A 23,148-nucleotide genomic window follows, 5' to 3' on the forward strand; every position below is an offset into this window, starting at 1 on the left:
GAGCCTAAATAGAGATGTGCCTGCGTGCTTAGGTGCAGGCCTTTTAACCCACAGCTCTCCGTGCTGCATTAAGCTGGCCCTGCCACCCTCCCGCTGCGCCTGATGCAAAGTCCCCTGTGGCACAGCCCTGTCAGCAGTGCRGACAACCGTGACAAGCCAGCGGAGAGGGGAGAATGGTGGTGGGCACAGAATTAGCAGAGAAAAGGTACAGCACAGAAGGTTGATCAGAGCTATGCATACAGGACCCCGGGAAGGAAAGACTTTGCCTGTGCCCAGCTGCAAGGGAGAACGTGAACCCAGCTTTCACAGGCAGGGCCTGAAGGACCCAGTTCTGGCTGGTGGTGATCACTCCTCCTCCCACATCCCTGCTCCTCTCCGAAATGCAACAGGCCAGAGGAGGTGCAAAGACCCCAGAGAGAATGGCAGAAGACACTACAAGTTGTCAGGAACTTCTGGGAAACCTTTGTCAGGATGCTCTTCAGCCATCACAGTCCAGGGTCACAGGGGCTGGTGCCGGTGTCCGATACCTGTGCAAATGACTCAAGGTGCTGAAACAGCCCTAGAGCAACAGAATGGCCCAGGCTGTGCTTTAACTGAATGAGCACCGAGAAGGGGACCTGCCTCTGGGTCCCGACCAAGTCCTCATTTCACAGCAGCTGAACCCTGGACTCCGCAGGGAGTTGGCAGATAACAGCCTGGGTAACTCAGGAAGAAAGGTCAAAATTCAGTATTGTATCTCACTGCCATAAGCCCCCTGCTTGCTATTAAATAGAAGCTGCCTTTCAAACATCCACTATCTGAATTCCCATTTATACCTTACCAGGGCACCACCTTTTTGCTGCAGTAGTTGAAGAATTGTTGGTTCTGTCAAACACATCAACCATTTAAAGCAGCACCAATATGCAGCCRCCCAAAGGCATCACATTTGTTTTCTCTGGCCTTATTAGAGGAGCCCTGGGTAATTTCTAGCTCTTAATGCAAGGCACTTTCCTGAGCAAGCTGAAAAAGCTCATTTCCTTTTTTTATTTTACTTTAGATTTAGACACAGCTCTAAGGGCAGGACTTTTACTCTATAAGCTGCTTTCCACTTTGACTTTACTGACATGTCTTGCAAATATGAAGTTTCCTATCAAGCAGGTAAATCTACTCTACAACTTAACTTCTCGGAAGGCCTCATCATGAAATATTACTTCTAAAGTTCTGTTATTTCCCTAGAGAAAAAAATTCTTGATATTAAAGTGACTCCTGCTAAGTGACTTTCCAATTATTCAAGAATCACTAACACAACTGCCATGGATATAACACAAAGCCTGCTCATTTGCACTGTACCTCTGTCAGACAGTGACAAAGCTCACCACGRTAACAACTTAGAAGTATAAAAGTGTCAGAATTGTCACAGATGGAGCAGAAATAGAGAGCAGAAAAAGAGAAAGCAAGAAGCCAAAGTAGTTTTATTGTTTAAATTGTAAATACAACCATAAGAATGCTTTTGAGTTTTCGCAACACAGCTCAAAGCTACATCCATAACAGTACAATGGAACAGATCACTGCAGGTGCTGGCAAAATGTTACAGATTTCATATATGAAATGGAATAAAAGCACACTTTCCACATTCAAAGCAGACAAATGACAGGAAGATTCACTCCTAGAAAGGAAGCTTATCTTAATCATGATGCAAGCCAGCTGCTGAAGTCAGTGAATGGGAGTCCTTCATAATCTTTCCAATGGGTGAAATAGGGAGAGCTTTTCATATATCAATGAGTTACACTGCTAGTGGGAGCACTATACAGCCTAGGATCATATAATGTACTGCATACAGTAAAACTGGGTAATGTGAAGCAGACAAAATCCTTCTCCCACCCCCTCAGAGAAATACAAAGTTTAACTAAAAATATAAGCACAACAGCAGCTTGAGTAAACAGAGAAGATAAATCTTGGATATATTCTGGACGTGTAAGCAAAAGGGGTATGCTTAAAAGGTCATCCTATAGACTCCATGCATTTGTTGACCTCCTCTCCAATAACAAATGACCAGTCAGCTACATCTCCCAGTAGAAACATTCCCCACTTGCATTACTGCTTCACATCCTTGAACKTAAGCATTTGCCAAGACATTAAAGCACGTGAAGACACATATAGAAACATCTTCACCCCCATGGAGCAGCACATTTTCCCAGCACACCCGGGCTGGAGGATGCTGCATGCACAGAAGCAGCTTGCACACAGGTTTTGGTTTCTAGCCAGGAAGAACTTGGCTTCATTTGCACTGCTCATGCTGACTCACCTGGGCAGCGTTAACCAATTAAGCTACCACAGAGATTCCCTCTCCATCTACCTAACTAGGCAGTTCGGGATCTCACATGGCCATTTTAAGCACATATATATATTCTACCTGACAACTCTCAGACTAAGCTTATCATTGCGAGCCAAAGGGAAATTGCTAAGCATTCAAAATCAAATACAGTGGAAGACTCTTAGCTATTGGGGACGAAGACAAATACGATGTTTTGCAGTGGAAATTAATACCATTTGAGTGACTTCCCTTCMGTTGTTAATGCACTCAGTTATACGACACAATCTGCCACAAGATGCAACTGCTATTTTAGAGAACAAAACAGCAGCAGAAAAACCYACACAGGAAAAGGCAGCCTAACTGTAACAAGTATCCAAGTTTAAAGATGGCCAACAATCACTTCGCTATTTGATAGCCATAACACAAAACTCAGGTATATTTGAAAAAGTAAACTGCAATACTTCAAACATACAAGTTGCCACTATAAAAACAACCAGGGATTGCACAGAAACCCTTTGGAAGCTGCTTGTGCATGAACTGCATCACATCCAGTTCCCTCTCCCGTCCGTGCAGGGTTGCAGCCATTGAGCTTCCACATCACTGTGTGGTTCTGGGCACAGCCCACGCTGCCCGCCTCAGAGTCCAAGTGGGGGGTGCATGGCTGGACCAAGAGCCCCATTTTGCCCAGGGGTGATGCAGCAGTACCTTGCATCCTGGCATGCCAGCACCTCGGGCTTCTGGAGCTCTTATAGATGGACTATGCAYGTAGCTGGCTAGATCTGGCAATTATATAAAGGGATAAGGGAGGAAGATTCATTAAGACAAGCAATTAGTAGCTAAAGGAAACCCACGAAGAGGCCCATTTGATGGAAATTAAGAAGCAAAATGCTTTTTACAGCAGCAACATTCTTGGAATTAAGAATGCATTTTAAAAGCAACTGACAAGGACTACCTGCTGAGAGCAATCACCAGGAGAGAGAAAGAARAAATGAGAGCTTGGTAATTTGGAGTTCTACCAGATGAGATATCATCCCCTTAGGGTTTTACCATCTTCATGCAACAAGCAGAAAGAATTATTTTCTCTTAAGACCAACAAATAAATAAATACATTCTAGTAACTCATGGTTGGACACCGATACTGTGCTGGATCAGTTGTGGTTACTGTCAGCTCTGGGAAATTATTCTTCATGTATCAGTACCTGTGTGAGCAAAGGACAAATATTTAGAGTTGAGGTCCCACCCCAGCTCCACAATTTGCTCTTCTCCTCTGTATGTCCACTTTAAAACCGAGATGATCCATGCAACACCTGGGTTGAAGTAGCTATTTGCAGCAGCCATCCAACACCTTGCATTAGCAGGGTAGCAGTGCTATTAGTTGCCAGAACATGCAAGCAAAAATAACAGTCCAAAACGAAGTGCCTGGAAGGGCCAATCCAACACCGCGTGTTGAAGGCGGCGCAGATGTTTAAGTGCTCCCTTTCAAATTAGATGCCATAAGACAAGTTAGCTTCTTGCGAGACACCAGCCCCTCTTACTGCTACCCTAACACTGTTGACCTACCAGAGACCAGCTTCATAGCCCAGGCAGCTCACRTGAAAGGCAGCTCGGTCACAACATCTACCAGGACTCAGCAGCTTTACCAGCCATAAACTGAAAAGGGGCTCCATCTTATCCAGCCACTGATTGATCTATAATGCAGAGTGAAACAAGAGGGCATTTCTGCAAAGTCCACCATGAATAGAGAGCTGGAGGTCTCCAATGTCCATTCCTGTTCTCGCATCTGCCTACCCCAAAACAGGATCAAAGGTACCCATAACACTGAAGACAAGTTAGCTAAACAGGATTTCCAAGATCCATCATACAAGCTGCTTGAGTGTTTTGTTACCATTACYGGTCACAAACATTTCCCATGATTTAAAACTACCCTTACTGTGACCTGGCCCCTAATGTGTGCTCCCAGTCTAGAAGGGCTCAAGAAATCTCTTCCAGCCTTTGTTATTCTGGCATCCTACAAGCTGTCTGAAAACCACTGCTTCCATCTCAGTTCTTCCTTCCCAGGCTATTTCACTCATTTCTTTCTAGAAATTATTTTCAAAACTTCCAATGGCTCTTGTTGCTCTTCCAAACACTTTTCAATCACTCTGCATCTTTCTCAAAGCTCAATCTTAATGCTGGGTRCTGTATCCAACTGACAATTCATCATGATCTAAGGAGTATTACTTCATACATCTCAGACAAAATACCAGCTATTTATATTCCATTTCAGAAGAGCTACACTCCTCAGACAATCTTCTGCATAACTGCTGTCTCATAAGACCTTGTTCTTACACAGGTTGTTCTATTTTGCTCTTGCATACATAGCRACTCCTTAGAAAATGTAAAATTTTTGCTCGTTCTTACTGAATTGCAACTTATTTCTCAAGCAAACAGGAAGCTGCCTCTCTTACCTAAGCTGGCCATGCTTGGAGCAGAGGTTGTGCTAAACGACCTTCAGGTTCCACTTCGCCCACTTCCAACCTCAATTACTCTGCAGTTTGGTGGCCTGACCTTTAGATGATTAGAAATCTAATGCAACCAAGAAAATACCAGGTATCTAATAATCTAATATCTGCAGAATTCATTATGGGGCTCGAGTTAGTCATAACTGAACTGGACCTCATTGGATACGAGATCACCGCTGGAAAGAAAGTGTACCAATATTTGGCACAGGTAGAAGCTACTTGCAAACAWAAGAAAACTTCTAAGGAAGTTTCTCTTCTAAGGAAGAAGGAGACAGGCTCTCAGGGTCAAGCTGATTAAGTCCCACCATATAACCCTTCCTTCTCAATAGCCATCCTTCTTATCCTCATGTCTTTTTTAAAAGCAAGACAAGAGCTCACTGCACACAGCGATATTATGTTTGGCTTTCACTTTGCATTAGAGATCATGGCTCAAGACCAATGTTGACGAAGAAGGGCACGTGGATTACAACCAGACCCTGAACTGCAGCTCAGGAGATCTGAGGTCCACTTCACTCTACGCTTTATCCTAGATGACACAGAACAGCTATAGTGATCTACCATAACACCCCATCTTGACAGTGGGAAAAATAAAACTTGCTCTTACCCTCAAGTCTTTTCTTTTTGTTTTTTAAATGGTGTTCAGAGTTAAAAAGAACCAACTACAATGAAWCCAGCACAGCAGCTTGTAATTTTACAGAGTGCCTCCAGCACAAAGCCAGCTAAAATAACTTTGGGTCATTCACAGCTTTGCAAAGGCAAGGGAGCAAAATAAGATATTTTAAGCCCTGCCAAAAATTATTAAAAACACCAGCTGGAAACTATTTGTAGAAAAAAGACAAAACAAAAATCAAGCAAGAGAAATTAGTTCTTATAGTTCTCTTCTGATATGAGAAAATGTCAATATAAGCACTAATTAACACCAACTCTTCTGCCAGTGCCATAACAATTTAATAGCGAAGATGCTGCTAACTCTTTCAGGTCAGGTAACAGATACAAAGAGGGCTTACCCTGCTCAGGTAGCTACTCTTGGATTTCAGCTGCATTCATTTCATTTTGCCAGCAATCTCTTTCAGGAGGCTTTTCAAATCACAGAGCTTAAAAGTATAAAGAAAGGAGCTTTGTATATATAAATTCAATCTGACTTATTCCAACAGATGATTGAAGCAGGGAATGTGGTAAAAGGAGAATAGAAGCAGCAAGCAGTAGTAAGAACCTTAAAATACCCTAAAGCATCTATACAACATCAGCAAGGACTGGCAAACAATCATTAAGCTGCACTGCACTTTCCCAGCTACCCTGTAAATACCAGTCATTAGTTAGGAAGCAATAACTTAACTGTTATTCATGTGCAGTAATCTCCCTGGCAGCAAATGAAGCAGTGCTAATACTGTTTTTTTTTTTTTTAGGGAAAGCAATCTGAATAACACAAATAATAATTGCCTTGCTAAATATTATCCCAGATATGACAATATTTGAAAGGACATCCTCAACGACATCTTTCAGCAGCAATTAATATGGCAAGTCCTAACGCATACATATTTCACATAGTTAATGAGCAGGCATCATGACAGCTACAAGCTCCAAACCATGTTCCATCTCCTTTTGCTCCTGCAAAGCCAAGATTTTAGTTCAGTGGAGTAAATGTGGAGTCAGTCCACCACAGAGGAGTGTTTTTTAATATTTGCTTCCTTGCACATCTAYTTTATGCATGTACAACAGTGCAAATCCAAGGAGAAGCTTTAATTTTGTACTACAGGGAGTGCAAGCTGTTATTCCACTGGAAAGTCACTCTTCAGAGCAGGATGCTTCGGAGACATCCCATGCTTGTATATGAATTTAGAATTAGATGGAATTAACTGGACAAGCTGTTTCTAATGATGACCCAGAGAGCTGCTGCCTTCAAAGTCCAGACACAGCAGTGTAGATGCAGTCACAAAAGCAGCAGCAGGTGGATGTGACTTTACAAGACCGCCCATCTAGAAGTGAACTAAAAGTGCAAAGGAGCACGTTAACAAATCCCCATGAAAACTGGATCTTGATGATGAGAAYTGCAAACAGCTCCCAGTGATACCCAGGTTTGTGCATTACTACCTGCTTTCCCACACAGACCCAACCCCTAAGGCAGCCCAAAACACAAATACCTTTGCATCCAGTTTCCTGAAGCGATGTACTATCCTGGAAAAAAAGATATAGAAAAGTGGTAAGTCTGTGCATTAAAGAAGTTACAGCTGACCGCTCTTCCTTTGCAAAACTATGCAGAATTGCATTACAGAAGTAACACCTAAAGAAGCCAAGACACGTGCAGAGTGGTGCCCCTTGCATGCCAGTCAGAGGTCCCTTGCAAAATAGGTTGACTGCAGACATCCTTGCTTCAAGCACAATTATTTCATCTTTCCAAGCAGGCAAGTGGTTTGGTTTTATTACAGTTAYAAGCTAATATACAAACTACTGCTAGTACTGCTGGTTTTCCATTTTCCTTATAAAAACCATTCTGCTTCCAAAATGAAACTTTTTTTTCCTCATCTAATTTGTTCAGTTGATTATCCAATGTTAAGTGCCTCTGGGCAGCCTTATAAGCACTTAAAACAGCAGTGGTCACAGCAGGCACCTTAGAAGATTCTAGTCCTTCTGGCTCAGCCTCATCAGTTCTTCCATTACAATTGATTTAAGGAAATTTCCAAGCTGTTGGGAACTAGCAACAAAATGACACCACTGAATGCAACAAACACCAGACAGGTTATTATTGCTCTTTAGTATTTCTCTTTGCTTTTAAAACTGTTCTTGTGAAAAACACCAGAACCAAAGTTTTCTGATGTGACAGCAGTCCAAGTCACCAAATCTTCAAATCCCTTCATTACAAATAACATTTTCCCCATCCCTAGAAGTCTTTGCTGCTCATGCGAAGCAGAGATCTGAATACATAGATACTGGCGGCATCCTTGATTTCACAGRCTACATTTTAATTCTTCTCTAGTAATCATATAACTTCAAAAAGCTCCATGTTAAACTGCTTTCCACCACAAAATAAATTGCAACAGGAATATAGGCTCTCCTGAACAAACTGTAAACAAGTTCAAATACAAAGTTATCTGAGAAGGATTGTAAGTTTTGCATTAAGCGTGCTTAACACATGTACCCAAATGCTCTGTGTGTGTATAATATATCATTAAACACCTGCAGCATTGGCATTAACATCTTACCGTCCCAATGAACTATTTTCTGAAGCCAGGCTACAGCAACTGATAAAACAACTGTTCAGTTCCAAACAAAACGGGCACATTTAGGTTGAAGTTTAAGTGCTCATTAGTTCATGAGCCTTTAAAGCTGCTGTAAACTTGCTTTTATTAAAAAAATACTTGACAGAAGGTTAAAAGAGTAAAGATAAAGGGCAGACGTACTCTTCTGAYGAATCGTTCGCTTTGGTATTGACTTTGACAAGGTAATTTTCTTTCATGACAGCTTCCCATGACAGAGTTTCATTGTCCTCATTTCTTAAGCCTAGAGAATGATAAAAAACACACTAGATAAGCTTATTTTTCTTCTCTGTGTGTAGATGTGAAGCAGCTGGGGTAGGGCTTGCATTTGCAGAGACTAATGATTCCATTCTCCGTATACAAAGCATTCGCAGCCCTGCTTCCCAACTGTAACAGAGCTCTGATATATGTGACATTAACACATTTTGCTGCATACTCACGACCAAATAAATTGAAATTGGTAAGAAAAACATATAAAAACCTCCCAAATTCAGAAGACTGATTTGTCTAGACACTTGCTTTGTAAGATGGTAACCGTTGACAGAGCTAAAGCTTTCCAGTGGATTTCAATTTTACATGAATTATTTCAACATTACCACAGGTTGGGTCATTAAGAGCAACACAYATTAGAAACCACACTGTATGTCTTATCCAACTAAAACATTTGAGAGCATTTTCTTTTCTAGAAAGCATCTCCTGTTGATGTTGAGAGCCCTAGAGCAAGTTTCGCTGTGAGGTGTCAAAGTGCTCCAGGAAGCCCCTTCCACACTCTGCCATGTTCTAATGCAACAGCACAGACCCAACAAGGAGGTCTGGCTCCAGAGGCAGCTGATTAGATCTCAGATCTTCAGGCATCTACACTACAGGCAGAGCAGCCTTTAGCTAAAAGCAGTAAAAGCAGGCAACTTAGGCAGCTCCATAAGGAATAACATCACAAGCATGGAAAAGATCTCCAGCACTTCCTCTGGATTCAATAACTTGACATTTCAAATAGCACATTGTTCTGCCATGTTAATGTATTAGTGCTGCTTCCTCCATCCAGGTCTCGATTCTCTTCAGCACAGGCTCAATGATTTTCTGATTTTATTTCTTTCCTTTGCTTTCAGAACAAGATCACTATGCACCACTTAGGAAGGAATATCTGCAATTAGGACAGCTCAGCAAATTGAGTATCAAATCTTGCTTYAGAAAGCCAGGATAGCTTTGTTGGTGCTAAGGCACTTTATACTCCAAAGCAAGTGTCTACTGAACTAATAACACATCCAGCCAGTGCTGCAGGGCAACAGGCAGGTCACTGATAGATGGGAATACGTCCATCAATTAACTTACCCTCTCTCGTCTGCCATGAGTGGTACTTAAACAGCAACAAAAGACTATTCCAGAGAAAACACTCCATTTTGTGGTGAAAAGAAAAAAAAATCAAACGTGTTAAAGCAATTCATATCTGTGCCCTCTGACAGGGTAAATAAATGGAAAATAGCTATGGGGCTGACTCAGCCACTCTTGCATTTTTAAGGATGGTTTCCTGACACAGTTTGCTTATTTGGCTATGCCCCTAGGGCCAGAGGACTCTTTCTCCTTCAATCAGAAGAGCCTCTAAAGAAGCTTCTCTATCAGGCTGCCCTGGCRGCAATGAGCTTCATTAGCTGGAAAACTGTAGAAGAAAAAAAAAAGAAATAAAAAGGAACACAATTCCAGAAGGCACAGTGGCAGGCAGAGAATTAGGGCACTGAATAAATTCATCCAAAGCCCACAGCAGCTGAAAGTCATCTTCATGGTCTGMATGGGAAGTGTAAAACATCCCATTTCACTTCTCATCAGCATCTGAATAGTACATCCCTCCTGCACAGTTCCCAGGTGTCAAGAAATCCTTGATCTTGCATGCTCTATGTGTTTGGGTAACTTGCAGCAGAGGTGATCGAATGTAAAAAGCTTCAGAGGCAGAAAGTAGCACAGACACCTCTAAACAGATGGGATTAATTTTAAGACAAGTCATTTACATACATGAGCTAATTATGCTTTGAAATTGCTTGGGCAAGGAAAGCACTGCATGATTCTGTGCATTACTGAAGTGCAGCAGGTCTCATGGTAGCAGCCAAAAGCTGCCTAACCAGAGCGAAGCCAAAGCCACTTAGAACGGAAAAGTTAAACAAAATAAAAAGACAAAAAACACAACAGAAGGAGCAATTTTCAATGCTCAATTGGAAGCTTAACAAAAGAAGTTAACAGTATAACTCCCCACATCCCAGAGAAAGTGCAACTTGGAGTTCTCAAAGGAGATCCTGTCTGAAAAACAGCCAGAGGCTTAGATGTGAAACTCCCCAGAAAGGGTTGAAGCAGCACTGCTCTTGCATTTGAGCTGCTCCTCGTTTCCACCAACACCACTTCCTCCAGGACCTACAYTGCCCTTCAGACCCACCCCTGTCCCCAGACACTAACCACCTGGTCTGAGCACAGCACGTCATGAAAGAGCTGCAATGCACTTGTCACAGAGCCAACTCTTAAACGATGAGAAACGATCCTACTCACAGCAAATAGACAGTTCTTTGCTCTCGTTCTTACAGCAGCATTTAAAAAATTTCCTCATCACCATGAAAACGTAGGCAAAGATGACAAAAGGGAAGGGGATTGTCAAGCGGCTGCAGTATTCCTGGACCAAGAAGTAACGCTGGAACTTCCATACTTGGTCGTTGTTCTCTTGTACTGATCCAACCGTGTATCTAAAAGAAAATACATAACCCTTTAGTTATTTACCAAGGAAGTCCGAAGTCAGGTAACATGGCCTATACCAGAGAGTTTTTGCAATGTCATTTTCACACTGGTCATTTTTACTGACTAGGGAGTTCCTGAGTTTATCTTCCTTTCTAGAGGGAAACTTCCAATGGAAGAAATTACAGTACAGAAAAAAAATCTTGAAGTTACAAATAAACTAAAAAAAGAAAAAAATGCTACACACAGTTTTACTACCTTAACTATAGGCAATTTTCTCCTAGCATAGACACATGAGAACAGGATGCTACTTTGCAAAATAACATGGCTYGTTAATTCAGCAGGTAACTTGCTAAAAATAGACCTTTTACAAAGAATAGAAGTCTCCTGAGATTTTTAGTAGAGGTAGTAAGAGAGCTGAAGTCGTGCATCAAACCCACTGTACTAAAAACTGCCCRAACTCAGCAAAGCAACAGCCACAACAGCAAGCAGCTTGTGGACTGCCTGACCTTTCGCTGCAGTTATTAAAGTCAGATGGTTATTCTCAAAACAGCCACGTTCAGATCCTGATGGGATCCTCACAGGAGATAAGCCAAGACCTTCACCTGCAAGTATTCTGGTGGAAATTATCATTTTAGAAGATAAATGAAAATCTTGATTTCAGAGGCATCTAAAGCATGCAAAATGTAAACTAATACACATCCTTTTCAGCAGATGCCTGCTGGGTGCAGAGCTGTCTGCTGTAATAGCCATGTATTAACTTTTAACAGTTTAGGGAGACTGATCGGACTGATGTCAAAGCCACCAGCAAGGATGAAGAGCAGTGAATACCGTGCACACACTGGCCTTGGGACAGGGCACATCTCTAAGTGCCTCAAGAGAAAAAAACATCTCAGGTTGCTGTTTGCCCATGGACTTTCTTGAGTCCAGTACAAGTCAGCACTGCTGCTTCATTAAGTTGCTCAGTCTATTGTCAGAACGTACCAAGCAAAGCTCAGACTGTCATTAGCAAACACACACCAGGTCCTTCCACAAAATGAGCTGAACTGGCAAAATGGAGGTTTTTACTGGCATAACTGTAAAAATCAAAGTTTTTACTACCAGGTACTGTTAAAATAAGCAAAGTTCTAAAATATCAAAAGCTTTGAGAGCAGACCTGGCTTGCTGCTACRTTTTCCTTTATTAATCTGAATTGATTTTACCCTTTCTAGGGAACATAAGCGTTATCTCCTGTTCCAAGGTCCTGAGCAGGTTAAGAAAACACAGGTACAACAGACAGATGTGTTCCGACAGTCTTTCCTGGCATTCATTCCAATCACCCTGCCAAAATTCACATTTATGGAGACCAGGTCAGCATGGGGGGAAAGGTTCATAGCAAAGGGAAGAACTGAGGGACTTRCAAGTTATGACACTAATGAATCTCATCTCAGAGCAGCCAGGAGAAACTAGACAGGCATCTGGAAGGCAGCTTTTCCTTAGGCAAACCAAAACTCCTTAGTGGCTCCTGTATATACACCTGTTGCCAAAGCAAATTCCTGCCAAGCCTGCCACAAGCAGGGGACCATCAAAACAGAGAATTGCAGCAGACTGAGAAATCTATTTACCTGATTTAAAAAAAAAGAAATGGAAAGCCTCAGAATTGTCCCCTACAAAGCATATGGGGAAAACAGCAGATGTTCCTCCAGAAGGCTGACTCCCTTATGCCTCCTCCCTGCCACTTCCAACTCCCATTGTAGCTCAGAGTCCTGCCAAGCATATACTCTACTAGACCCATCTCTGCTGAACCACTCTCCTCGAGCAAGATGTGAAGGGCTTTCCTTATTTAACTCACCTCCATGAAAAAGCCCGCAGTATAAACACCAAAGACTTGTGGAAGAAGCTCAGGAAACTCTTCCCTGAAGACCAGCTTTGGTTTAGGGCTGCTGGTTCCAATATATTCGGCGATGTGCATGAGTGTCATCACTTATTTCACAAATCAGTACTCAAAGGATACGTGATAAGGTCAGCAGCTACAGACAGATGTCTGCATGGACTCATCTGCATGGGCTACCTAGCACTTCACAAGGTGCCAGAATGGGTCTTCTGACTGGCAGACCCACAGACAAATAAATTACCATATAAAAACAGAGGTGAYGCCACTTTTCAAGACAAAGTCCTTTTATGTGTCCTGAGGAGATGCGGCCTGCTGCCAGTGGTGTAAATCAGAACAATAAAGAGCAGGTTCAACAGAGCAGTAACACACTAAAGCCTCAGTACCCATCATGACCAAGCAGCAGTTCTGGTTAATAAAACTATAATGTCATAAAAAAAGACAGCAGTAATAACTCCATTCAGTCCAAAAGCAAGGTCAGCTGTGCAGGAAGTCATGCTTCATAAAGCACTGACCCAGACATCACCCCCTGGGTGAACCACAGGGCTTTGGACAAGGCCCAGCAGAGATGTGCAGAACACCTCCAAGCAGGGAAACTGAACCACAATCATGCAGAGCTTTGCCAAGAAGATCAAGGCATCTTATTTGGTATGTACGTTCTTCCTAAAATAACCAGCATCTCAAAGCGTTTTGTAGGCATTTTCATGACAGCAGTGTAGAAGTACTCCCAAGTGCTTGTGCATGCATGTGTTCTTAGAGTGATGCAATATTAAGTAAATGAATCATGTATGTCCCTTGACTTAATGTGTAGAACAAATTTGTTTAACTTTGCCTTGCAAGCACATGGTCGGTGACCTTCCAGGATTACTGCTCCTTGGGCTGGAGTTAGCAGCCAAGATCATATAGCTAAACATTCATCATCTAGGGCTGTGTCTGTAGGCAGATGGTTTGCACATGTCTACTCTCCATTTCTTCTGCAGCCAGCGAGCGTGTTGAACTGCATATTGGAGCAGGGCTGATCCAAGCATTTTCTTCAAAGTGGAAGGAGGAAAATCCTCTCTTTGGCAGGCCTGATCCAAAGGCTATAAATGCAGCTGATGCTGCAGAATGAACAAACCTTTCAAGTCTCACGCTCACTGCATGTATGTATTCCAGAGGTCACTGTACTGAATCAGAAAGTATTTCACTCTAACAACTCTGTTGCAACATAAACCCAGAAAATGACTATTGAAAAAATACGTAGAAATAAATAACAGGAAGGTCAATTTGACTAAGAAAAAATGAACTGAGCTGATAGGAGAAGACCAAAAAAAGCAGGAAGAAAGTCTGACAACCAGAGGATATAACACAGGGTRGAGAGCACAGTGAAGACAGCCTAGAAGGGCTAACTACTGCTTGCACCTGAACCTGGGAGTGTGCTGCTAAACCCCTAACTGAGCTGTCAAGCACCTCAAGGGCTTTGCTACACTAGTTAGAAGATAAGAGAAGACACGAGTTTCAAGCATTCAAGTTCACAGACTTCATCTCTATCATTCTAGATGATTTCTTCTCATATCAGTCAGCTTTCTGACCTAGAAAGGTCTGAGCTGGTTCATTACCATCCTCAAACTCTGCAACCATGGAGTCAGGCCAGATCAAGAAGCATGCGTCTAAAAACCATCCAAGGAGACAGCTATTAGACAGTTGGGTACTTTTAGAGCTAAGTACATGACCTGGGCTTGTGGGTAAGAGATACTTAAAACTAGCTTGAATATTCTTTTGCAGTACTTGTTTGTTAGAAATAACTTTTCAGTATCAATCTAACACCTTAAACAAAGGACCTTTCACTCCAGCAAGTCCTCCACAGCCCCCAATAAAAGCCAAGAATTTGAAGATGTCACAGCGCMTCACAAACACACAAAGCACCGTTCTCCAGTTTCCTGTCCAAAATATCTATTATGCCAACAAGTCTCTTAGCAGGGTCAAGCCAAYAGCTCTTCCCTGAAGCTGTCCCAGGCAACGAGTCCTGAAAGATGCATTTTGTGATCACAGCTTTCTCACTATCAAGGCAGATTTTCTATTCATTATATTATCCATACTTGTACAACTATAGCGCTTCAGGTGGTGATGGGCACCAGCCATTTAATTGTTTACCATCTAAAACTAAGCCTGTAAAATATCTTAAATGTATAAACTAGAATGGAACAGGGCTCCARACTCACAGGTTATGGGATTTTTTCCTTACCATAAAGCCAAGCTCTCAGAAATTCGCTTTTCTTTTCCAAGGCTTACTATGCAAGGATGACCAAATGACCAAATCATTTGGCCAGGCCAGGCCATTGGCCAGGCAAATCTCATTTATTTCAATGTCCTCTGTTAACAGCATACAAACAATGCTTAAAGAAGTAATAAAAGGTCAGAGAGCAATCCATCCCCAGGACACTATTAATTTTGATCAAGTTACTATGAGAAATACTGAATAATCTTACCTTTGTTCACCTTCCCACCCAAGCCTTAACCTCAGAGGTCTCTCTTGAGCTGGGAGCCCTGGCCAGCCTAGTTGCAGGATATTCTCTGCTAGGAACACACGCAGAGGTCAAGCCCTGGCTTCTTGTAGGTTTTCAGGACTATTTCCTTCCTCAGGCACTTAGCAAAGGGACCACAAGTGGACAACGACTCCTTCATGACCTACCCAAACATGGCCACCAGCAGGTTCACAAGCAAGATGTTAGTGGAGAGCATGTAAATGCACACAAGGGGGATGGTTATCCACTCTGGGAAGCGGGGTTGGTTGTTGGCATCCAGTTCCACACACAAGGGCTTGGACTCATTCCCAGTAAAGGTGCAGCGGTCAAAGTTGTAGGTGGTACCTGAGAGGAAGAGAGCAAATTGTGAGCCAGCCAAGCACAACACATGTTGTCTCCTCCTTCCAGCTCTTCCTGTAAGACATAAAACTTTGTTCTGCTGCCGCTTGGAAGGAAGGGGCCAAAAAGGTTGGAGCAGATGCACCATATTGCTACAGATGCTGTGACTCAAATATGGAGAGCTATTTTAGCTGTGAAAGGAGAGGAAGGCTCTAAAGAGCATCTAGAGAGACAGCTTGCAATGGAAGAGGGCTGAATTGTTACAAATGACATCAGATGCGCAGGAGAAACCTTTTCTCTTGACAGGCCTCCTTTCAAAGGCCACCATTCAGCTGCTGATCCCATGAACACCAGAGCTGAAGAAATTCCCATCCCATACGAGCATATAACTAGACAACCCCTGAAAGAACAGAGCTTTCCATCCTCCCAGGAACGCTTCCCAGGTAAGACAGGTACCATCAACATCATCAGGGTATTGGCCAAACATAGCCAGGTAGGGCTCATAGATGACGGAACGAAATATCCACTCCCAGCGGTGCTCGTTCTTCCTCAGGATGCCTTGCCTGGCCACACCAAAGGCCACCATCCACACAGCAAAGAGGAAGAGGAAGAAGAAGACATCTATCATCTGGGAACAGACAACAAACATACATAAGTGCCCTGTGTGCCTGTTGCAAGCTCTGCAACCAACCTCCCTAATCTGATATGAGGAAACAAATATCCAGAACAGTCAGCAACATTTCAGTGCAGGCTTTYAGGTTACTGCTCTATTGACTTATGGTCACCAGCACACACATCTCATTGGCCATTCCTCATCCTGAAATTTCAAAATCATCTAAGCTAACCTATGAATATGAAACCTTTCAAAATACAGAATATTCTACCAGCAGACAAAATCCACCCACCCAATCCATATGTGAAGACTATATTCCTTAGATAAAACTATGGCTGCAGACCTGGCAGTTGACTGTCAGGTGAAAGCAGCTGCCACTTCTCAAAGCTTCTGCCACAGCCTAATCAGCTCCTTGTCTCTTTTGAAATAGGCCAAAATATACATATACAGCAATGTCCTCAATGTTGCTTCCTCATCATAAGGAACTCTCAACATAATTTCTAGATTTCTACTTTACAACAGTGGCACAAGACAAAATAACAGCTTTCTGGGAAAGCTGCAGTCCAGGTTAACACTCCCACTGTTACCACACAGTTATTTTAAATTCCGTGCATACAAATGGGGAAGAGAAGAAAGCAAGTAAAACTTTTCTTAAAGGTATCTAAAAACTCTCAGTTTACCTGCTCTCTGTGTCATTCCCCAAATGCTCCCCCCTGTTCAGGGCCCTTCAAATCTCTTTTGTGGACTTTATGTATGTGTGCATGCAGAAGCACTACTGAAGAGCATCCCCAGGTTCCTGAACAGGCCCCGTTTGCACACCAAGGGCAAGCTGCACCTCGCCACATTTTGCCTTGCACTGTCTGCAACTCCAGGTTCTTCCCTATCCTTTCAAARTCTGCTAAGAAGCAATTGCCCACAGCGTGAAGGTCAAAACCAGCCACATTACGCCACACAGAGGTTCCTCACAACCAGCAYCTCTAATTCTTTAGATGGTAGATGTGATGAAAGAGAAGAAACCTTCTCCTATACCATTTATTGTTGCTGCTTGGTTCAGGGAATGCTCACGTGAGTAACAAAGTGACTGAATATACCATGGAAACATTTGAGAGACTTGAGACAAAAGCTAACGGGAAGCAAATTTCTTTCCTATTATCCAGCCTGATCTTCATTCAGAATGAAATGCAACCCCGTGCACAGGAAAAGGCAGCGGCTGTGCTCTTAATTAGGTCCTATTAAAATCTTAATTAATCCTGTTTAATGGATTTAAGAGAAGGAGAGAACTTGCTGCCATCATCAGAATAGTGCTCAATTTCACTCTGGAGGAAAAACGAGGCATCGCATCATTTATTTAGACTCTCTTGAACAATTGCCAGAGTCTTACCATCCTCTGCAGCATAATAATTTTGGGTCCTAGGTTCCTGCTAACTGTGAAAATATGGATCAGCCTCAGCGTAAAAACTATGTAGTCCAAACAGAAAATGACTCTGCCAGTGTACCAAGAACTTTCATTGGATGAACGAAGCCTGGTGGAAAGAACAAAAAGAAAGAAAATGAAGAGAATTGGCCAACAAAACGCACAAAAGGCATAAACAAACTGAAACAGTCCCTGGGAGGCAGAAAGTAAGCAGGAAACAGGGCACAGAGCCTCATGGCCCCTTCCTCTCACCCTCCCACTCCCATGTGATGACACGTGGTAAAACTGGTTAATCTGCAGTGTGTTTACACACATCCATCTCAGTTAAATCACTGCTTTGTCTCCCCTCCTCCTCCTCTAACTAGCAACAGCAAAGAAATCTTGTACTTCTAGCTACTCCCTAGCCCTCCAGAAACACCACAGCGCAATGACCACTCCACTGCACCAAGGCAGCAAGAACCAAGTTGCAGCTGACAAGTATTCTGTACAATGTATTTCCACCATGTCTCTGTTGTGGCTAACTGACCACTCACCTAGAGGAGTTAATGACATTCTGTTAGAATATTAGAGATGAAATTACAGTCCCTCTTAAGTACAGGCTCTTTCAGCTTTGGTGGGTTGTATTATCCATACTAAATAGTAATAAGAGACAGGAAAATCCCAAAGAACTTTAGACTTTGAGATCTTGTCATCCCCTGTAACTTGGTCTCAAGCGCTCTCTATGTCCATATAGTCTTGAAAGAAAARGCAAAACCTAACGTTTCCTCACCTCTTTGAGAAAATGCTCCTACAAAGCTAATATTTTAACAAAGTTTAACAAAGATTATTTCTCTGTATCAAGAGGTTGTAGTCAAAGCCTGGAAAGCAAGCCACATCGTGACCACAAGACGCTACTCACCTAAACACAATCCCTGATATGAAGTAGAAGATCGCCAGCGTATCCATGACGTTCCACAGATCCGAGAAATATTTACTGCCATTCATGTACCACTGGAAAGGAAAGAGTAGAAAGTAACCACCACAAAGCACTGGCCACTCCTTGGGGAGCTCATCTGGGAGCACTTCCCTCCCTCCCACATCTCCCACTGGAGCTTCTCATGGGTAAATACTCCATCCACTGCAATAGACAGGATTGTCTTCTTGCCCAGTTATGGGTTTTTGGGTTTTTTTTGACTAATACAGTGGGTTCAGACAGCTTGCAATTTCTCTTGAGAGATTTTTAAAATACCTGAAATATCTGCTAACTTCTAGCAAGACTATAGGCAGAGTTTTCTATATTTAGAGTTAATAATTTTTCTCCTGCAGTCCAGATGTCCTAGACTAATGCTCCTGCACTAGGACCAATTAAGCACCTTGGTGACACCAGCATGCAGGTGGGGTCATCAGTGGGGTTTATTGAGCCCAAAGGGCACAACTCAACAATACAGAGGTGTCTGCCCTATGAGAGATGAGACAAACTGAGGTTATTGCACACAGAGCACACGCCTCCAGGGGACTTYAGGGTAGATGGTAGCATGTTCCTGCAGAACCACTGCCAAATAGGTTAAAAGAGTCTTCCTTTGATCTACCAAGAGAGGACCACACTGTGGTGTCACTGATTCTGGGTTGTTGAACTATTCTGCATCACTCATTCAGTATACTTTCCATTCAAATATGCAGATTTAACGTATGCTTTTTATTACCTGCCTCTCCATTTCTGAGGTGCAAGGCTGGCAAGAACATCTGCCATTCACCAGACTACAGGTAGAGCACCCTGGATCCAAAGCCTGCACAGGAACCAACATCTGGATCCAAGTCAGAAGAGACTGAGCAGCTTAACCAGGAAAAAAAAATCTCCACCAAGTCCAGAACTATAGACAGAGCAAAACAATCCCACCACAAAGCCTCTGCTGAATCCATTACATTAACTCCACAATTTTGTCAATGTTTGGAATGGCCTGATCCTTTTAAACAGCAAGTCTGGCCCCAAATCACCTCACATTCAGTTGCTGAAAATAATTTCATATGTGGACAGATAATTGGAGGTGCATTAAGCCTTTAAAGTGTCATAGCCTAGCTTGCCTGCCACTTCCTAACTCCTGGAAAGGGGAGAAGAGCTTCTGCAGCAGAAGGCTGGCACCTAGTGGCTGAGGATGTTAGGTTGGGGGTTTCTCTAGGCATTCCTTACGGAGCAGGGACGGCATGTGTGACACCACAACATGAACATCAGGATGTCCCTCTCTAGCAACTCCCAAAATTAAACAAATTGCTTTGTCCTCAGTAAGGTGAAGCAGCTAAATATGGCACTGAATGTGTGTTCTAGGCAAGTAAGCCTAGAGTATGTTACTTGTTCTAGCCTAGAACAAGTRTGTAAGCCTAGAATGATGGGTGTTCCAGGTAAGCAAGCCTAACAACACTGAACTAAGACTGTATTAATGCAGCAGGTTTATTACTGATGCCTTTTATCAGTAGAATAGATGGAAAAGAAACAGCATTTGATCTATTGCAAGAGCAGGGAGAAAACAGGCAGATGTGTAAATGACTAAGACCTGCAGTGAAATCCAATTCTTTCAGCATCAAGCAGATCCCACTGCTAAGTGTTAGCCTGCAGGTGCAGTCCATCATCCTTCCTTCTCTGCTTAAGCTTTCTGYTTGTGGTTTTTTTTCCCGCCTTGCATTTTCTACAACTCTACCCACTCACCTGCCTAGAGGCTACATCCTGATAAGATGATAGCAGCAAAAAAAAAAAAAAGGCATCTCCAATTTCACTATTGCTATGACAAGCCAAAACTGATGCCAGTGCTGGGGTTCAGATGCTGATTGAACCAACCTGTCAAAATGTTATTTAAAAATACAAGACTATTTGGTGGAGCAACCTGCTTTAAAGTTGAAGCAACTTCTCGCAGCTTTCACCTCCATACAACAAACATTACTTTATAACCAGAGCTCTGACTTGTCCCCAAAMCCAGTTGTGCGACTACAGCAAGTAGAATAAGATCCCATACAACCTTACTCCTTTACTCCTATTTCCATTTGAAGCAAAAATGCAGTGTGAACTATCCTACCTTCTGTAAACACGAAGGGCAAAGGTGTTATTTGGACTGCAGATAGACTGAGGCACTCCCAAATCCCCCTCGGACAAAGCCAGGAAGGAAGTTTTCTGAGAGGCTTAGAGAAGCAGGGCTCTCTTTTGCCTTTGACTTTTTAGCAAGTTCTTTCTGAAGTCAGGACACTGGCTAAAAGATAAGCCATAATTTCATTTCTTAAATAAATTCTATATTTTAACTGACTCTGCTCCTGCATTCAGAGTGGTGCAGTCTGGTCACTAGTTACAAAAGGGACCGTGGGTACCTGAAACTGTTCTGCCTGCTCAGGGCAGTAAGAGATAGTGACATCAGCAGGAAAAAGTTTCTCTCTGGCTTTCCCCAGGGTTTTGGCTGAGCACACACAAAATGCTAGTGTAGGCCCAGAGACACCAGAACCTAAATCAGCAGAAATAAACCCTTCAGTGTTTTCATTGAACCAGAGGGTCTTCATTTTCCCCTGTTTTCCTTAGCAAGTGAAGGTACCTTAAATTGCACCTTCAGGTGCCTTGACTATTAAAATTTTAAAGAGACCACGCAGTGAGCAGAGCATTATTAACATTAAGACTCAGCAATGTCTTTTGAGCTCACGTAAGACATTCAGARGCAGCGCATCCTGACATAAAAACTCACATATAAAATTTTGTAGCAGGGTGTCCTGATCTAGCCTATCCCCTAGAAATGCTCACGCAGGCTACTGCCACACAACACCAATGCAAGTGGTATAAGAGTCCAAAGCTGATCCTGGGGTTTATAATAAAGCAGCAAAAACTGCTATTTTTGATTTAAAAGGTGATTAGAGATAAATGCTTAATGATATGCAGTGAGGAAGTATTGACTCTGGCCCACTGGTCCCAAACAACAGGTAGGTGAGGAGACAGCAGGAACCAAGGATGCATGCGGATGCAGCTTCTTATTTAACCTCTACATCATCAACCACTTTGACAATCTGAGCCAAGTGGTCTTGAGATACCAGAGATCCCTCTTAGGGGTATCAGCTTATTCACACAGCCAAAACAAACCAAAAAACACACGCGCACAACACACCCAAAAATCTACAAACCCACCCAAACACTACAGTACACCAACAGATATATTCCTCTTGGCCCACAGACAATGCAGAATCTGTAGCATAAGTAAGAATTAAACATCAAAAAACATAAACTGTTCCTTGACTTGCCCAAATCTCTCTCAGAAGGTGGTTCCCCTATAATTTAGAAGCAGCTGACACTGCTTTAAGCAAGTACAGTGGGCAGGGGGTGAACCAAGGCTTTTTCAGCATCTAACATTAAACATTTTTGGCCTGCAAGGGCTGCCTACTTGTCTCCCTTCATCACAAAGCAGAATGAAGACCAGCACATAAAGGATTATCTCCAGGACAGTAGGTTCCTTCTGGAAATCCATGAGCAAGACGTAGGCAAAGAGCAGCAGGAAAGCAATGTAGAAGATAACATTCCAGGAGAAGACCACAAACGGGGAGGTGAAGAAAGACACGTAATACAACAAGAGCTTCTTGCTCTTCTCCACAGGCTTTTTCCTAGGGAATTAAAGGTGGGAGATACATCAACACAGAGCTTTTTACACTTGGAAATATGTATTTGCAAAATATGTATAAAGACTTAAAATTGAGACATTTTAGTGATTGAATTCTGGAACAGRTTGCAGAGAGGCTGTAGATTCTCCATCCCTGGAAATATTCAACACCCAACTAGAGACTGTCTTGAGCAACCTGCTAACCTGGTTACAGCAGGGCCTAGATTAGGCAACCTCCAGAAGTCCTTTCCAGCTACAATTCTTCCATGATTCTAAAACTATATTGACTTGCTTTACTTCTGCTAATGAGAGCCCAGGTACTTACCTGAATGAGATGAAACCACAGCCAATTAAGGGGAAAAAGAACAGACACAAAATAATCTTCCAGTTCTTGGTATCTCTTGAAATTTCTCCATACCATTGCTTGGAGAGGAAATTCTGCAGGGAAAAAGAAAATATTCTCATTTTTAACAAGATAACCCAGGAATGCTATCAAACAAGATTTGATTTAGAGAAGTCTTGAGATTTGAAGCTAAATTTGGGATTACCAGTTCAACAATGCAGAAAGCTTTCCGCATCAGAATATGCTGGTTGCTTAATCCAGCTATCCTCTCTATAAGGCAGTTCAAAAGTAGAACTGAGCCCAGCTTGACCAGATTTGCACTGTACTTCTACACCATATGGTGAATCCACACTGTGTGTGCACAGGATCTGCACCAAGGGCAGTCAGCTCAGACAGGCTCTACCATGTGACTCATTATGATTTGCAGCTTGGAATCAAACCTTCCTCTCTTGACGTAGCATTTGTTGACAATTCAGCTACTTTCTAGTTTAGTAAGAGGAGCCAGGCACCTTGTCCAGCCACAATGTTCTCTGGGACATGTTTCATAGCACTGCAAACATTTCTTTTCATTTGTTTTTGAGGATACTGCAAGACTTCACCCCTTCGCAAAGCTCAATGTTTGCACTCAGGGCAGACAAGTGCCTGAGCCATGGCTTTCACAAACTATTCACATGGATGTAGCATTTTCATACCAAAAATATTCACTTTATGTT

At 42.6% G+C, this 23,148-nt stretch overlaps 1 protein-coding gene across 5 annotated transcripts in view; it reads right to left on the reverse strand.

Annotated features, from left to right (window-relative positions):
- Positions 1-23,148, reverse strand: part of TRPM8 (transient receptor potential cation channel subfamily M member 8) — a 47,639-nt gene that overhangs the window by 6,216 nt on the left and 18,275 nt on the right. Inside the window, exons 15-25 of one of the 5 annotated variants that reach the window (XM_026033747.1) lie at positions 22,418-22,530; positions 21,880-22,096; positions 18,396-18,487; positions 17,465-17,606; positions 15,927-16,098; positions 15,299-15,476; positions 10,578-10,768; positions 8,193-8,292; positions 6,936-6,969; positions 5,802-5,888; positions 3,784-3,981 (exon numbers count right to left, since the gene is read on the reverse strand). In XM_026033747.1, coding sequence (XP_025889532.1) covers positions 5,838-5,888; positions 6,936-6,969; positions 8,193-8,292; positions 10,578-10,768; positions 15,299-15,476; positions 15,927-16,098; positions 17,465-17,606; positions 18,396-18,487; positions 21,880-22,096; positions 22,418-22,530 — 1,290 coding nt within the window. In that variant the 3' untranslated portion in view covers positions 3,784-3,981; positions 5,802-5,837. Of the gene's footprint in view, positions 1-3,239; positions 3,493-3,783; positions 3,982-5,703; positions 5,889-6,211; positions 6,782-6,935; positions 6,970-8,192; positions 8,293-10,577; positions 10,769-15,298; positions 15,477-15,926; positions 16,099-17,464; positions 17,607-18,395; positions 18,488-21,879; positions 22,097-22,417; positions 22,531-23,148 lie in introns of those variants that run through there. The other 4 variants (XM_026033749.1, XM_026033751.1, XM_026033748.1 and 1 more) reach the window with 4 other exon arrangements.

Source organism: Nothoprocta perdicaria, unplaced genomic scaffold (assembly GCF_003342845.1).
Source record: "Nothoprocta perdicaria isolate Ctin4 unplaced genomic scaffold, notPer1 scaffold_132, whole genome shotgun sequence".
Lineage (NCBI taxonomy): Eukaryota > Metazoa > Chordata > Aves > Tinamiformes > Tinamidae > Nothoprocta > Nothoprocta perdicaria.